General features: G+C 38.3%; 1 protein-coding gene across 1 annotated transcript; it reads left to right on the forward strand.

The window, feature by feature from the left end:
- The first annotated feature begins 330 nt into the window (after positions 1 to 330).
- On the forward strand, positions 331 to 16,310 carry samsn1b (SAM domain, SH3 domain and nuclear localisation signals 1b). The gene is made up of 8 exons (XM_036595632.1): positions 331 to 556; positions 1,455 to 1,529; positions 1,828 to 1,956; positions 4,347 to 4,485; positions 7,173 to 7,324; positions 8,445 to 8,651; positions 9,079 to 9,229; positions 14,870 to 16,310. Exons 1-8 carry the CDS (start codon positions 503 to 505, stop codon positions 15,052 to 15,054), a joined length of 1,092 nt encoding a protein of 363 aa, XP_036451525.1. The 5' UTR covers positions 331 to 502; the 3' UTR covers positions 15,055 to 16,310.
- Positions 16,311 to 18,776: the final 2,466 nt, after the last annotated feature.

Below are 18,776 nucleotides of genomic sequence, written 5' to 3' on the forward strand. Positions count from 1 at the left end.
GGGGAGAAACACTTACATTAGAGCTAATAAATGAATGTAATTAATGTAGCTAATATAGGAGGTGTAATCAACACGGTTTAAATGAATAAGCTAAAATTAGCTTCATATATTTGAATGTATAGAACCACATGAATTAGAGGCCTTGCAGTTAAAATAACACAATAAAATAGGTACACATGCTTGGTCAACCTTTTTCCTGTGCGTGATGTTCGTGTGAAGCTAGTTCCTGAAATACACTGGAACTAGCCATCCTAATTACATAATAATGATGCTCGGCGCTCTCAGAATGATTTACTTCATGGCTGTTCCTCTGAAGCTGAGCACTGAGCTTTTCGATCAGATGAGTGTGGCATACAGGGCTATTCACATCCTGTGCTTAGATGAGGAAGTGTAGGCTCTACCCTGAGAGTAAGCGTTCTGTGAGCTGCTGAAAACTGCGTGTGGTGCTTTCGGTCATGTAAAACAGTTTGTCTGTAAAGAAAAGTGACACATTCTGAAAGTCATGCTGCAAAGGAGAGCTTCAAATGCCTCAGAAAAGCCAAGGAGTAAGCCGAAGGTAAAAAGAAAGATAATTCAATTTCTTCTTCTTCTTTTTTCTTTTAATAAGGCATTTTGTCCACAGTCCTGTGCAGAAGTCTGAACACCACCGGTCAAAGGACATGTTCTGTTAACACATCCTCTACAGCTTAAATACAGCATTTCTCTTTAAATCTTTACTGCACAATTTCTGTTTATTTGCTAATGTGCCATAACTTCTACAAAGGCCACATTTTATGTGTCAGCAAATAAGTAGCAATTGTGTATTAAAATGTACAGAAGTGTGTTTCTGTAGAGGATGTGTAACTTTTTTCACACGCAATTTAGCCGGGGGTGCCAAAACTTTTGCACACGCCTCTATAGGCTTTATTAAAATGGTATATAATACAGCACTATACTTTCACTACAATTATTCATTACTTTGCATCCTTCCCTATGAGAAGAGGACAAATATGTTTTTACTGTACTTACAATCGCATATAGTTCCAGTTATACATAATTTTTAATGCAATATTATTCCATTCTGCACGGGTCAAGACAAACAGGTGGACGAGTGATACGAAAAAATGAATTGAAAAGGGTTTTTCTACCTTTTAGTACCATTTAAGATCCCGAAATCGCCATGCGTGTAAATTAATTGAGATGTTTGAGCGTAGAAGACCTCTTCCAGGTATGAAGATCCTTCACCTAATATAAAGGTTCTTTAGCAATTTAAGGGTTCTTTTTGGAATTTTCAAAAGGTTCTTCACACTCATACAAATGGTTCTCTATAACTAAACATGGATCTTCTTGGAATCTCTCAAGAACCTAGTGTGGCACCTTTATTTTTAAGAGTGTAGGTTCTTATTTAAGTATACAAAATCTTGATTCTCCATAACCGTGTCAAGCAACATTGTTAACTTCTTCTTCTTAAACAGCGTTCCTCCAGCTTTGGAAGATTTGAGAGTTCCAAACATCAGTCCCCAAAGCTCGAAGAACATGAAGGAACACAGGTAAATGTTTCAGTTTGCTGCGTATAGAGGCGAAGATGCTTCAAAAAGGCATCAAGTACAGTGGTTCTTGCATCATAACTTCTACACTTTAAACAATGATTCAGCATTTTAACTTGTAAAAAGTTAACTTGGTTGCCTTAAAATTTCAAACTTTAATTAACAGAATGAAAAATAGATTATTGTTCTCTTAACATACTATTAAAAGTTCAATCAACTCAAAATTTTAAGGCAACTGGGTGACAGAATCCTTTACTGCTCTCCATAGAAGTCTTAATAACCTTTGGGTTTGTATGGTCAGGGTGCTGACGGAGAGTCTCCTGAAGGAGAGCACAGCAAGGGAGGGATAGGGAAGAAGATGAAAGCCATCTCCATGACCATGCGCAAGAAGATGGGGAGGAAATATGTTAAGGCTTTGTCAGAGGAAATGGTGAGTGCTGAAGGTGCTGAAGATCAAAACGACACCATTTTTTTCTTCTTCGTGTTTTTGCAGCGTCTGCTTTTTTTTGAGTGTTTCGTTTGAACCTATCGCTGAAGAATATCTCAACTTTCCAACCGCTGGTGTCTGAAAACAGGTATTCATGGTCACAATCAGGAAACATACTGAGGACTATGCATAAATTTTATCACTTTTTACGCAAATAAGTGCAGAAAGCTAGTCACAATTATATTAATGAAAAATCATGCAGGGGAGAGCGGAGTTGGTTGGCACAGCTTTCAGTCTCTGCTGTATATCCAGGCATACAGCCGTATGCAAAAGGGCACCTTCGGTCAACTGACATGTTTTTGTTGCTTTTTGAAGTGTAAATAAGTTAACACATCCTCTACAGAGAATACACTTAGAAAGTGTGCCATAACTTTTGCACAGGCCATATTTATGCTTTATTTTTTTGCAGTACATTCAGCAAATAAACAGCAATTGTGCATTAAATGTGCAGAAGTGTGTTCTCTGTAAAGAATGTTTTCACTTTTCACTTAGCAAATCAACAAAAACGTCATTTGGCTGGGGGTGCCAAAATTTTGCATACGGCTGTGCCAAATAAAAGCTGAACACCTTTGCTAAAGCTAAAGGAAATATTTCTTGGAATTAGTGCATTCATGACTGAATTCTTATTGTGCACATATTGTGCCGACCAGCCCCAGCACAATATGGGGGCAGTTGGCACAACATTAAATGGCTATTGTTTTAAAGAATGAAATAAAAATAATCAGAGCTTTTAACTTAGTATAAATGCAAACAGTCAACTCCAACCAAATAACATTTTTTAATCAATGAAACATTAGGATTTTTATTATTATTATTATTATTATTATTATTATTATTATTGTTGGCATATCCTGCAGTTAATTCTTCTCAAATTAAAACAACAACATATTTAATACACAAATAGTTTCTGCAGGTTTCATCTTGAGACTCACTTATCATCGAAATGCCTAAACTAAGGGGTGCCCAATCTTGGTCCTGGAGATCTACCCCACTGAAGAATCCACATCGAACACACCTTCTTCAAATAGGCCTCCTGAAGGCCTTCATTACCTGGATTAGATTTGTTAGATTTGGGTTGGTGTTCAGTCAGGCTGCAGGGTGGTAGATCTCCACGACCAGGATTGAGCACCCTGGGCCTAAAGCTCTGTTGCATTATTATTAGTATTCTATTTAGTATGTGTTCAGCATGAAATATAACTTGGTCAGGCTGACACAAGTGCCAACCAACCCCAGTTTCAGTGTGCCAACCAGCCCCTGTGTCAACCATCCCCACTTTGTTTTTATTGTAAACGTTTTAATCATATTGGTGTGCAAAAGTCAAAGGCAGCCCTTCATTTATTTCATCTCCAGTCAACACAGCCATTATGCACAAGTTGTTCATTTGTCAGATGATATTTCTGAGAAGAGTAAATATAGGATAATCCAGCTACATAAGGAAGTCAAATGAAAATAAGTGAAAAAGTTTCCAAAACTAGGGCTCAAAAAATGATTAACGGATACAGAGAAAATGGGACTCCCAACAACCACCTGCAAGACGTGGTAGACACCGAAACTGAATAAGATGAACAGAACTTAAAGCTTTCATCTTTGAAAAAAAAGAAGAACATTTGCAAATCAAGCGAAGAAGCTGCTGAGGCTTTCAGAACAATGGACTGACCACAATCAACATAACTGAATGTGTTTTTTGCCTTGTGTGAAGCACAAGTGCAACCAACTTCTAAGACTAAACTTCAAAGGTTGTCTAAAGCAAGGTGAAAGGTAAAGTGTGAACACAAATACTGACAAATCTGATATCATATTTAGTTGTAGTGCAATTATTCTGTTAAATATATGTTTTCTGCTTTTTTGCTGGCCATTTTGACTGGAAATTAAATAAAAGTAGTGACTGTGCAACTTCTGTTCTAAAGGCCTAGTTAGAGTCTTGTATTCTGAGAAGACTAAGGCAGGCTGTTTCTCCGATACGCAGGAAACCCATTGCTTATTTACTATAAACAGCGGCTCAGGAGCACACATAGGTGGATTACACTCATGGCCCACGTCTCAGTTATATATGGCAAGGCAGCTCTTGTGGATTAAAGACTTTGCCTGCCAGTGTAAGGCCGCGTCCTTGCATAAACCGGCATCTTGAGCCGCTTTGGCACATGTGGAATTAATCACGCAATGACATTAGCTTGGCCTCTACTCCCTAACAGCAACTTTAAATGCACTAGTGGGTGGCCATTCAGTATCACTGTATAAATAGAGCTTTGGGTAAACCTTTTTTAACCAGGCTAGCCAATTAAGAGCAAGTTCTTGTTTGCAGTTGCAGAAAGTTATGTGTGTGGTTTGTGCAGGGAGAAGACCTGGAGAGAGACCATGAAGGAGAAGCAGGAGGAGAGGCTGCTGCGAGCGATGCTTTGGCCAAAGACTGCAAAATGTCCAGTAACTCAGTGGAAAGTCTTTACAGTCTGCACAGCGGGCAGAGCACTTCCAGTAAGCTTTTGCTTTCATGATCCCTTCCAGAATGAATGCTAAGGTCAACCACTTGGGTCGACAGTTTCTAGTTGATTTGCATCGTTTATGATATGATGCTAACCACTGTTTGGAGTGAAACAGGTGCATGACACTGAGGTTTAACATCAAGGCTGGTTTGACGGAAATAGAAAATATGATGTTCAAAAGGTTACCAGTCAAAGCCACTTACTCCTCACTCCAAATGTATTTGATCAGCCAATACGTGTTTATTATCCAAAGTCTACTTCTTTCGTTTTGTACTGTAGTTATGAGGCTAATGTAGCTAACAAGCAATGGAAACTTCGATGAGCATCATACAAACTGCATGCCGAGATCATCACATACTTGCCTCAAAGCAGGTTGAGTTGTTTAGTAATCCTAAATAGACTTGTTTATAATGCAAAAAATGCTATATTATATGGCCAAAAGTATGTGGACACCCCTCCTAATTATTGACTTCAAGTGTTTCAGTTACACCCATTGCTAAAAGGTGTATAAAATCAAGTACATAGCTGTGCAATCTGCATAGACAAACACTGGCAGTATAACAGGTCGTATTAAAGAACTATCATAGGATGCCACCTTTGCCACATGTCAGTTCCTGACATTTCTGCCGTGCTAGATCTGCCCTTGTCAACTGTAAGTGCTGTTACTGTGAAATGTAAGCGTCTATGAACAACAACAGCTCAGAGGTAGACCACCAACACTTACAGAACAGGGCCACTGTGTACTGAAGCCATTCCATAACATGGCCAAGCAGCTACACACAAGCCTAAGATCACTATGCACAATGCCAAGCGTCGGCTGGAGTGGTGTATAGCACACTGCCACTGGACTCTGGAGCAGTGGAAACAGATTCTCTGTAGGGATGAATGACGCTTCACTACCTGGCAGTCTGAGTTTGGTGAATGCCAGCAGTAAAGTTTGCCAGTAGTAAAGTTTGGTGGACGGGGGATAATGGTCTGGGGCTATTTTTCAGGGTTTGGGCCCCTTAGTTCTAGTGAAGCGTAAAGTTAATGCTACTGCATATAAAGACATTTCAGACAATCATATGCTTCCAACTTTGTGGCAACAGTTTGAGGAAGACCCTTTCTTGTTCCAGCATGGCCGTGCCCCTGTGAACAATTTGAGGTCCAGGGTTTGATAAGTTTAGTGTGGAGAGACTCCAGGGGATGTCCATTAAGCTCATATAAGGGGGATGTTCAGGTGTCCACATCCTTTTGGCTATATAGTAAATATCTTCATATTGTGAATTAATCTTAAGTCTATTCATGATATCTAGTATTTCTTATTATGCGATTGTTGTAAGAATATTATAAAATTATTTGAATTATTTCTTGACATTCTAAGTTATTTTAAGATATATGCTTGAAACTAGCAAAATATCTGGTAATATAGTGATAATCTGGTAATATCTCTTAATAAAATGACTTAAAATCAGTAACAATGTCGAGAAATAGGATAAATAATCATAATATTTGTGCAACTGTATAAAAATGAGAAATATTAGATATATATAAGGTGGTAAGCACAATATTTTTTGCAGTGTAAGTCCAAACATGTCTTGGCTGACTGACTGCATTTAGGGCTAAGGGGAACACATTTAACTTAAATTTTCTGACAAACCATCAAATTAATGCCCTTTATGGATTCTTTTTAAATGAACAAAACTCAGTTAAAGTGAACTTCAAAGGGAACCAGCTGCAAATGACCCTTTTTTATGTTCACAATGTAAGCAAACTTTAAAGGGCACTCCTATAAGATCTCAGACCATGTGTGTTGTTCTTCACATAACAGATCTGACTGGCTAAGCCATGTTTGAATTCATGGTAACATAGTCAAAAAGCACTAAAGATGAAGAAATGGTCATGATATCAAATCTAAATAATTTGTTTCTGAACATTTTAGCATTTTAGTATTTTAATATATTATACTGTATTATACTATACATTAAATAACTTGTCACTGTTCTATCAAATCAATAAATGACAGTGTTACATGATTTCACCACAGGCAGGGGGTTTAACTCTGCATCGCACTTAGCATCCTGAGTAGTTCGTTTTTACTGTTAAGACTGTGGCAGTGTACAGTCATATGCAAACACCCCTAGTCCAAGACGTGGTAGTGTTTTTTTTTTTGTTTTCCTAAGTGAAAATAAGTTAACACAGCCTCTGCAGGGAACAAACTTTAATGTAGTACTTTTCTACACATTTTGATTTATTTACTGAGTTTAATATAAAATAAAGCATATATGTCATTTAAAATAAAACATAAAATCTAAAATGTGCCATAACTTCTGCAAAAGCCACATTTTGTGTTTTATTTTTTTTTCCAGTATGTTAAATTGAGCAAATAAACAGTAATAAACAATAATTATGCAGAAGTGTGTTCGCTGTAGAGGATGTGTTAACTTACTTTCATAATAAAACCAATAAAATGTAATCTGACCGGGATGCCCCAACTTTGGATATGACTGTATGTACAGTGAGCCTTAAGGGAGACTGGGTTCAGTTCAGTTTTGAGTCCCGTTAGAAGGTCTTTTTTTTCATTTGACAGGTTCAGAAATGCAGAGGAAACAATGTCTTAGCGGTCTAACACTTTAAAATGCTGAAATGGCCTAAGTGTGAAAACACCCTAAGGTCATTATGAGTGTTGCTGTTCCTTAGGTGGTGTCACAAGTGGCTCAGATGGTTCCAGTAACAGAGACAGTCTGAGGCTGGAAGAGGAACTCCCCTACACAGGGCAGTTCTGTGGCCGAGCGAAGGTCCACACTGACTTTGTCCCAAGCCCGTACGACACAGAGTCCCTCAAACTCAAGGTAATGACCTCATAAAGCCCAGAGAGCTACTTTCCTGCAGAGTTTCGTTTCAACTTGTGTCCAGTACGCTGCCCTGCCCCCTACTTAACTCTAATACATCTGATCCAGCCAATCCGGGACTTGGGAAGAGGTTGATTAGCTGGAACATGTGTGAAAAATTGTGGTTGGAACTAGGCTCTGCAGGACGGTAGCTCTCCAGGACCAGGATTGGAGACCACTGCTCTAGAATGTTCTCCTACATTTACTCTGTTCTAGAATCTAGAATGTTCTCCTCCATTGACAGTCTTTCAGAATTGTCTGCCCTTTTCATACTGTTGTGTATAAACATTCTGCCCTTTTCAAAGTCTTCTAGAATCCTAGTTTCTAGTTTCCCCATTCACACAGTTCCTCAATGTTCTTCTCCATTCACACTGTTCTGGAATGTTTCCCCCCTATTCACACTGTTTCTAGAATCTAGAATATTCTCCACCATTTATGCTATTCTAGAATGCTCTCCTCCATTCACTGTTCTACAGTTATTCTCTATTCATACCGTTCAAAGATTATTTCTCACCATTCACATTGTTCTAGAATATAGAACTATTTACACAGTTCTAGAATTATCCCCCATTCACATTGTTCTAGAATTATCCTCCATCCACACTGTTCTAGAATCTAGAATGTTCCCTCCCATGTATGCTATTCTAGAATACTTTCCTCCATTCACTGTTCTACAGTTATTCTCTATTAATACTGTTCTATAATTATTTCTCCCCATTCACATTGTTCTAGAATGTTCTCCTCCATTCACACTGTTATAGAATGTTCACCTCCATTCAAAATGTTCTAGAATGTCTTTGCCTTCCACACTGATCTAGAATTATCTTCCATTGAAACTGTTCTAGCATGTTTTCCTCCATTCACACTGGTTCATAGGACTCATCACTTGTCCTTCAGTATAAAAGCAGCTGACAACATTGAAATGTTGGTCATTTTTGGGAAATGTTGGGTCAGTGTGCCATGATGGCTGTAAGGTTTCAGCCAACTTACTGGAGTTTTATAACCTCGTTAACTGTGTGTGGCTTGATATAATGCTTTCCTCATTATAACCATGCTCACACTGCTGAACATCCTCACTTAGGTTGGAGATATGATTGACATCATCAGCAAGCCCCCCATGGGCATATGGACGGGCATGCTGAATGGCAAAGTGGGGAACTTTAAATTCATCTATGTGGACGTTCTGCCAGAGGAGCCTGTGCCAATGCAGAGGATGCGAACCAACAGAAAGAGCAGGAGGCCACGGCCCAAAACCCTCCAAGAGCTCCTCGAGAGGCTCAACCTAGAGGTGCCATTACTTAAAACCTAAAACCTCATTTTCGTACGTGACTTTGATATTTCTGACAATGAAATGCTGAGAGAGAAAAAACTAACAACCAGCACTTTCCGGTTTTAAAATGAGCAGTGAGCACTATGAGCCCTTATCAGGCCCAACGATAAAGCATTTTGGCAAGTCTGTTGAATCAAAACCCATTTTGGTAAACAGGTCACAGAACAAGACACTTTCAGCATATCAGTGAGAGATCATCAAGATAACTGTGAAAATGTGTTATTCAGGAAATTTGAGTGGGCTCAGCTCGAAACTGTATCCTTTGATAACGGCATCAGATACTCTAAAAAGACATGAAACTATTTTATGTGAGAACCCACCTTGCTTTCAGTGTACTGTATCATTGAACGCTGTCATATCCTGTCTGTTCCACGTCTCGCTACAGGATCTTGCTTCGTCCTTGCTGCTAAATGGTTATCAGACAGTGGAAGATCTGAAGGACTTGAAAGAGCAGCACCTAATTGAACTGAATGTGACTGACCCAGAGCACAGACAAAGACTGCTGGCAGCTACCGAGTGTCTGCAGGACGCAGAACGTGAGTGATGGACTCCTAATGTTCATACAGTTCCATACAGAAGGGCAAATATCTAGTACCGAACCAGAACTAAACTACATAAACCAAATTAATAAGCATGATTTTACTGTGGAATATTCAGTATGTCTAGAACAGTTTTCATTTGTGCCAGAGGGGGGCCTTAGTTTCAATAGCTAAACTTTTCAGTTTAACTAAAATGTAACACAGTCACTCGTCAATTTTAATTAAATTTAATTAAAAATTTAATCTAGCATATTCAAATGACCAAAAAACCAAACAAAACCAAACTACCATCAAACACACTGAGAAATGAGAAACATCTCATTTCTGCTAGAAGCCCACTTTGTGCATTGAATCAGTCACAGTCAGTGGGAGGTGGGAGGTCTCAGAACGAATGACGTGATGATTAGGACCCAATCACAGTCAAGATGGAGGTGTGGGAATGACTGAAGCAGTAATTAGGACTAATCACAGTCGGTGGGGTCTCAAAGTGACTCACGCGGTAATTAGAACCAATCACAGTAAAGGCTGAGGTCTCCGAATGAATAATGATGTAAGCAGGAGTTTGGTTAGTAAGCAGCTCACAACACACTGAACAAACTTAAACCACTTCTTGGTTTTGGCCATAAAGACATCATTTTGCTTTGAAATGTATTTTAAGTACATTAAGTACAGCGCTAGCTTAAGAAGGAAAAAGAAAAATATTGCCACACTTCAGGTGCCATTTTCCTAGTGTGGCAGTGTGGAGTGCAGTAAAAAGATTCCAATAAAGATTCTAAAAAATTTCACTTATTCTCAAAAAATTGTTAAGTGGTCCCAGCTTTATTGGTGTAATGCAGGGACGCAGAAAGGTGTTTTAAGTTGGGGGTGCTGAAATTTTAAGCAGTATATACATGACGTGAACGATGATGTAAGGCAAAATTGTTTGCCTTTTTTTTATTTAAATTTTTTGATAATTTATATCAAACTGACTGTGTCATGATGTGCCACAATGTGGCAAGAGACGGCAATATACCCACATAACTGACACATTAAACTGCTGACCCACACGCTGATTACTCTGCTCTCTCTCCTTCTGGAACTTTATGCAGATAAGTTGAGTGACGTCCAATCAGATTGTTGATGTGTGGAGCAGTAACCAGTTGAGTCATGCACTCCAGCACACACCGAGCAGGAGATATATCGGTTGATTAACAAAATGTAAAAACAATATTAGGCAGCTGTTGGCTCAGAAATGGCCTACAGCTCTGCACACACTTTGAATCTTTGCACCTCGTTTTAGCGACGCTCCTCCAAAATGGCCAGCACTGGGCAAGGGAACTGATTCAGCTCACTGATACGAAAATTCATTATCAACATAAACAGTGCTGCTACAGCAGGATTTTAAAATATATGAATAAAACACAAGCTGGCCTAATACAAGCAGGTATGAGCTTTACCACATTCAAATTAGTTTCAAGTTCAGATTATTATTTTTAACAGCCGTTAACCAACCCTGAAATCTGGAGGTGCTACCGCACTCCCACTCTCAGCATCTTCACTTCCCACGTCTCTGGTGTTATGTTCAGGTTCAGCATAACATTAGACCAGCGTGAAGAAGTCTTGGTAAAAACAAAGTCTAACCTAGGCTGTCAGACCTAAAAAGTGGATCGTTGCAACCACAGTGCACACACCCAGCTGCTTAAACTAGAGCAGGTTTTCAGAGTCACAGGATTTACTTTTTTAGTGCTTCAAATTCTGCACTGAAGGTCGGCCTTGAGCCTCAGTCAACTCAGTCATAGGAGAGCTAGTGAAAGGCTAAGGCTAATCAGAGACGTGGCCTAATTAGAGGCATGTTAATCAATAAAATGACCAAGATAAGGAAGAGACAGAGTGCTACGGTACTGTGGTGTTGAAAAACATGCAGTGCACAAAGTGACCTAGCCACAATATGTGGTCTGCTGCTAAGAGGCTGAAGATAAAAGACAAAAGACATGCTACATCCGGCTGTGTGCAGGAGTCCGCACCAGACTTTGGCCGTAGTACAATACACAATAACAGCTCTTCAGTTACCTTTCTGTAGAACGCTTCCTTTCAGTTAGCCCACAGTTAGCTTTCTATACTACACAATCATTTCGGTTAGCTTACTATAGTACACAACATACACCCTTTGTAGTATACTATAGTACTTATACACTATTCAATAAATACCCCTACAAAAAAAACAAAAATACTATACGTTCACTTGTGAACAATCAAAAGCAGATAATTAGATTTTTTAGTAACATTATCTTTACAATCATTTTTCAACAAGTGGACATTTGCTGCATATTTGTATTTTTCATTTGTGATTTTCTCACATCATGAGTGATTCATTTACACCTCTCACCTCATGCACCATGTCCACGTGATCACATTATTCACTGTATGTCACGCGTTTACGTGTGAATATGCTTTTAGACACTTCACTTATGACAATGCAAGTGACATTTCTACAAGGGTATCTTTTCATTAGCCTACTATGTTACACAGTAGCTGCCCTTATAGCTTATTGCAATACACAATAACTTTAGTCAGCCTATAGTACATAATAACTACCCTTCAGTTAGATTACCCCGCTGAAAAAACAGTCTAAGCCGGTTTATGCTGGTTTGGTGCTGGTTTGGCTGGTCACCCAGCATGGTCATGCTGGTTTACCAGCATACCAGCATCCAAAACACAATGTATGCTGTTTTTTCCTGCTGTTTTTTATGCTGCTATGTTGTTTCCTCTACCAGGGTATTGTAGTATAGAATATCAGGACCTCACATAGCTTACATTACACAATAATTTTCAGTTAGCTGATAGTACACAAAACTATCTCTAGTTTACTCGAGTATGCAATAACTAGGCTTCAGTTAGCCTGCAATACTGGGCCTTGCATAGCTTTCATTACACAAAAAATTCAGATAGCTAATAGTACACAAATACTACTGTCTAGTTAGCATACTGTAGTACACAATAACAACTCTTCAGCTTACTACAAAACACAACCCTTTAGTTAGCTTTCTATGCTACACAGATCCTCAGTTAGCTTACTACAGAACACAATGAGTGCACTTCCATTAGCCTACTGTACTTCACACAAGTCTTTATATCGTCTGTCTTACCATAAAAACTACCTTTCAGTTAGCTTACTGTGGTACACAATAACTACCCTTTATTGTGTACTTCACTACACAAAAACTACCTTTCAGTTAGCTTACTATGGTACACAAATACTACTCCCTAGTTAGCCTATTACAGTACACAATAACTACCCTTCATTTAGTGTATGACAGTACACAATGTCCAGACATCACATAGCTTACACTACACAATAACCTTCAGTTAGCCAATAGTACAAAAATCCTTTAGTTAGCATACTACAGTATCTAACTAAGCTTAGTTAGCCTGCTATAGTACACAGTACTAGACCTTGCATAGCTTACAATACACATATACATTCAGTTAGCCTATAGTACACAAATACTACCCTCTAGTTAGCCTACTGTAGTACACAACTCTTCAGCTTACTATAAACATGATAACCACCCTTTAGTTAGCTTTCTATGCTACACAATGCCCTTAAGTTAGCCTACTATTCTTCATAACAAGTGTTTCTATAGTCTGTTACACTATAAAATTATCCAGTTAGCGTACTGTAGTACACAACCCTTCTGTTAAAGTATTACAGTGCACAATAGCTAGACTGCATATAGCTTAGTACACAATACATTTCAGTTAACCTAACCTATAGGACACAAAAACAAGCCTCTAGCCAGCCTTCTATTGAACACAACAACTACTTTTTAATTAGCTTTCTATGCTACACAATATCCTTCAGTTATCTTACTACAGAACACAATGAGTACCCTCAGTTAGCTTTCTGTACCACACAGCTAGCCTACTGTAGCTCACAATTACTGTTCTTTATAGAGTGTTACACCATACCTTAAATACCCTTTAGTTGGCCTACTTCAGTACATATTATACACCCTTTATTGTCTGCTATACTACACACAAAATACCTTACAGTTAGCTTACTATAGCACACAACGTCTAGCCTACCACAGTACACAACTCTACTTTGATTATGCTTTTACAGTACAGTAGCTGACTACATTCACTGTTTATTACACTCTGCTGTAATGATGACAGTTCCTGTGTAAAATTGTGAAATATATCAGCAAAAAAACAAAAGTATCTACTCTCTGAGGGACATCTTACAAAGGTAAATCGAGGGTTTAATAGATGAGCGAGCTAATTTTGCTTTCAGCTAAAATTCCTGCTGAGTTCAGCTGAACAAATTTACCCGGCGTCCTGCTCAAGGCTGCGTTCATTTGAAAATGTTTTCTCACTAACCTAGAAATCCCCCTTCATGATACATCCCCCCCCCCAAGGCTGTAGTACTTTAATTCTAGTGAAGTGGGGGAAAAAACAGTGCACAAAACGACGCGAGAAAAACAGAGCTGAGAGTCAGTGAGGACACGCAGGCCGTGAGGCCGTGATGCAAGACTGACAGGAAATGAACTCAGGGGTGAGTTTGCTGTGGTTGGGAAGGTACTATCTATCATCTTGTTACACAAGATCAGACACCCTATCTCCAACTGACTGCAAAAACTAGCTTTTACCTTCTATTTGTAAAAAAGCACGAACAGAACAAGAAGTACATTTTTTAGACAGCGTGTGAAGCCGCCTACAACATATGTAAAGTAGGCAAACCACCCACTGATGAATAAACATATTAGCGTATGCTTTCGGCAATAAAAGAAAAAAAGTATGATGTTTAATCAGGCGTCTTTGAAGGGACTGAAACTTAAAGGGCCCATATCCTATATTTGGATTTTATTTTGTACACTTAATTTATTTTCTAAATTCTATTTATCCTTTGAAGTTTGGCTGTTAGTGTAACTGTGCCTTTAAGGCCGGTATGTGGTCGTATGCGAAAGTATGGGCGCCCCGGTCAAATTACATATTTCATATTACATATCCTGTACAGAGAACACACTTCTGCTCATTTAAATGCATACTGTAAAAAAAATGAAACATTAAAAGTCGCCTGTGCAAAAGTTATGGCACATTCAAAATTGTATGTGTTTTTCCCCCAAAGGGGTTAAACAAATAGCTCCAAATTTGCATATTTTTATCATATTTAAATTTGTTCTCTGCAGAAGATGTGTGAATTTTTTTTACTCATAGAATTAACAAAACACGTCATTTGGCCGGGGGTGTTCAAACTTTTGCAGACTACAGTATGTAAAGGACCTCTAACTTTTTCTGATTGGCTGCCCTGTATTCTGCCTCATCTAAAAAGCAGTGCAAACTGAAACACTCCTCATAACTTCAGCATGGATGGGTGGGGCCTAACCGCTGTAGACTGAATAGGCAGATATATGTAAATAGTTTTTCATGACATCACATACTCAAATGAATTCAAAACGGGCTACTTTTGCAGGTGAGTTTCCAGATACGGACTGCATGGATTGGAGAGTGTACTTTAGCAAGGTTTACATAGCACATCAAATAATTTAATATTATAGTAAAGTATTTTAAGGCTTTTTAGCTTCTTTGACAAGGAATTTCTTTTTTTGGAAGGGAGTTTTTTCAAGAACAATAAAACATGGTTCTGTTCTTTTTCAGTTAACAGTCAGAAAGATGGTGAAGGCGAAGCTGAGCCCTTATCTCCCACCGACCCAGTCAAAGTGGAGCTGAACGACTGCCCCAGAGACTCAGGCTGCTACATCGCTTCAGACTGCTCCGACAACAGCAAAGAGGACGCAGAGAACCACCTGCCATCTCTCGAGCAACCACCAGCCGAGGTCTAACCACACTGAGTTTCTACCCTGCATACCCTTTAGACCTTCCACTTAGCACGTCCGGCCACTGACCTGAAACATAGACCTGGTGCTGCCTGTGCAAGTCAGGACATTACTTTTGTCGTTTTGACTGTGTATCCGAAGCCTTTGTTCAGTTATGAGATGTGAATGAATCTCTGGATTGGGATTCTGGCTGAAGACTATTCATATGATGTGTGCTTATGTACGTCAGTGACTATAGACAGTCATGTGCAAAAGCTTGAACCACCAAAATGCACGTTTTGTCGATTTTTTAAGTGAAAATAAGTTAACACATCCTCTACAGGGTGGCAAATTTTACTGCACAATTTCCATTTATTTCCAGAGTTTAAAGCATCAATATGTAGCTTTTGTTAAAACTGAAATAAGTAGCATTACTGAGTTCAGGAGAAAGAAAACACACTAAAATATGGTGTTGCTGTGAGACGCCCTGAAAAGGCTGAAATAATTTAAATAATAATAATAATCATAATTTAAATATCAGAGACATTGAGTTTTTCGAACTATGTCGTAGGTTTTTATGTATTAATGTCACATACACAGACTCAAAAAGAAGATCCAGCTCGATGTTCAGGTCTCAAATGCAAAATTAACCATTTACTGAAAAAGAAATGATGACAATAGTTAGATAATTCACTTACATTCTCAGAAGACACATCCAAGAATGACTGAATTCTCTGAATTCTCATCCAATCATCAGATTCACTTGGGAAAGGGGCCCAAAGCACAACCCACATGACAAAATGTTCTTCTGCACGTTGCATGCAATTACACACTTCCACCAGAGAGGTCTCCAAATCTACAAATCTTACATAGTTTTAACATATCGGGAAAGTAATAAATCATATAATATAAAAAGTGCTGTATTTTACAGATGCCACATTTTTATGTGTAATTTGTTTCCCAAATATGTTAAATTCAGCAAACATACAGTATTTGTGCAGTAAAATGTGCAGAAGTGTGTTCTCTCGAGGACATGTGCTTATTTTCACTCAAAAATTTTGACTAGGGGGGCCCAAACTTTGCATACAACCCTGTATAAATGGGGAACCTATGAAGAAATAATCAGACTATTAAAGGAGTTTAGTAAATGCACTGTAAATATGTTGTAAATAACAAAAGTGAAAGAGATATATAATGTTTAAACTCTGCTTTACGTGATAGATCCAGTGAATGAACTGCTGAATAAACCTGATATATTTTCTTCAATAAAAGTATAAAATACAGATGTTTAGTCATGATTCTTTACAGGAAAGTGTTTTGTCGGTGGGGTGGGGCGGGGCGGGGGGTTGGGGAGGCACACAGGCCCTGCAAACAGGAGAATGCATTTACTGTCAAATGACTGAGATTGGGATTAAGATTGAGGATTGAGGACAAGCACAGTTCCTAAAGCTTCTGAGGACAATGTGGATTGAAAAAACAAATGAAACAGCCAGAACTCTGCTTCGGAATTATGAATGACGCACAACATGGTGAGTAAAGTGATCTTTATCACTAAAGAGATAGAAAGATCAAAAGCGACTTCTGCGAGCTAATGCAATCATCGCTAAGTAGAAAGAGGTTAAGTTTAAATGAATTTAAAAATAAAGTAATTTTAAAAATATAGATATTATATATAATAGAGAATAAAATATATGTTAAATAGAAGACGCTAAACCTAACCAACGAATAGTGGCACCATAGGGCCTATTGTTGATATACTGTCGCCCTCTAGTGTTGAAATTCATGTAAAATCTTTCAATGACCTGGCTGATGTAACAAAAGTACATAGGCATTATTGAAAGTTCATTTTATTATAATGGCTAATAAGTGAAGTTTCTCACTGATTTGCTCCCAAATCCTGGAGACTGGTGAGATAAAAGGCACTGGTGAACATTTCAGAAGTGTCCTTTAACTCAATAATTTCACAATCATTTTACAGTCATCCTTTGGACCAAATATACTTATTAGTATTAAAATGTTAGGGAATCCAAAAACCTGAAAATAAAACCCATAAATTACATATATTCTGAACAGTCACAATGAGGGGGAACAACTATTCAGACACCTTTGTTAAACTATTTTAACTATTTTTTTTTCCAGTATTGTGGTTCAATTTAGCCCCATTCCTCTTGGCAAACAGTCTTCAATTCAACAAGGGTTACAAGGGTCGCTGTGATGGACTCAATTTCAAAATCCTCCATACAGTTTCAGTGGGACTCAAGTCAGGAGTTTGGATAGGCCATGCAAGCAGCTTCACCTTCTATTTTAGAAACCAGACCTGAGTGAATTTGGCTGCATGTTTGGGGTTGTTGTTTTCCCCTTCTTTCCAGATTCGGTTTCTTGGCTGTTAAGATTACACTGTCCTATAATATGTGCTGGTTCATCTCTCCATCCATGTTTCCTCTAATGATGTGTAATGCCCCAGTACCGTTTGCAGAGAATCAGCTCCTTATCATGATGCTCCCACCTTCATACTTCACTGTGAATGGTGTTCAGTGGTGATCATACGAGCAAACGTTCTTACTTTTCTTACAAGTGGTTGTTCATATCGATTTTTCCTACTTAGAAGTGCCTCATCTTAAAAGCAGTGCAAGTTGAAACACTCCTTATAACTTCACCATGAATGGGTGGGGCCTAACCGCTATAGGCTGAATAGGCAGATACATGTATTCATTTTATCATGACATCATATACACAATGAAGTCAAAACAGGCTAATTTTTTACTTAGAAGTCAGAAACTTCCCAGTTCCTAGTGAACACAGCAAAAAGAATAAGAAGTAAAAGTGTGTTTTTGAGTGTTTTTAAGCAGACTATATTTGTGTATGGTAGACTAGTTATGCAGATTTCTTAATACAAAGGGATAATCAAACGTCTAAGCCAGTCTGTGGTTTTTGATCAAGCTGCATGCTATCATGTTATTTTCGGCCTTATATTAAAGGTGCAGTGTGTAAGATTTAGAGGCATCTAGTGGTGAGTTTGCAGACTGCAATCAACTCCCTTTCCAAGCATGCAGTAGAACCTACGGTGGCCATCAGGTTTTCACTTCTTTGATGATGAGGATTCACTCCACTTTGCTTTTTCTTACACACTGCACCTTTAATGGTGAATTATCTATTCTTTATCTTATCTATCACAATCTATGTTTACAATAAATGATTAATTATATATTCAAGTTGTTAATTCCAAGGTAAAATCTTCCTAAAAGTCATTTATATTAACTCAGCAGCAAAATAAACAGTAGTGTACTGTCAACATCAGTTTTTTTCCAACTTCATGAGTCAGCATGACTGCTTTGAGGTGGGACGTATGAAGCTCTGAGTTGAAAAGATCCCAGTTGTCATGAACGCAGCATTAGTATCTTGAAATAATGACAATTTCTCTAAATATTGACCTAGTATCTCCAAATAATGATTTATTTTTCTAAAGATTGGACCTAGTATCTTAAAATAATGACTTAAAATAATTAAAACAATGGCTAATACCATGTATTAGATACCATGTATTAGATTGTGTTTTGTTTTTCCTCCTCTACCGAACAGGAATGGGCTCCCATAATTTTTCTGATCTTATCAGTAATTAAAAAAAATGGCTCTGCATTCATTTTTTTTACCTAAAATGAACATTTTCAGCATTTTACAAGCTCCAACTTATTCAACCTCAAAAGGTGCCATCCATGAGGGCTACTGTTCATATCTTGATGGCTACAAAC

Source organism: Colossoma macropomum, unplaced genomic scaffold (genome assembly GCF_904425465.1).
Source record: "Colossoma macropomum unplaced genomic scaffold, Colossoma_macropomum, whole genome shotgun sequence".
In the NCBI taxonomy this organism is placed as follows: Eukaryota; Metazoa; Chordata; class Actinopteri; order Characiformes; family Serrasalmidae; genus Colossoma; species Colossoma macropomum.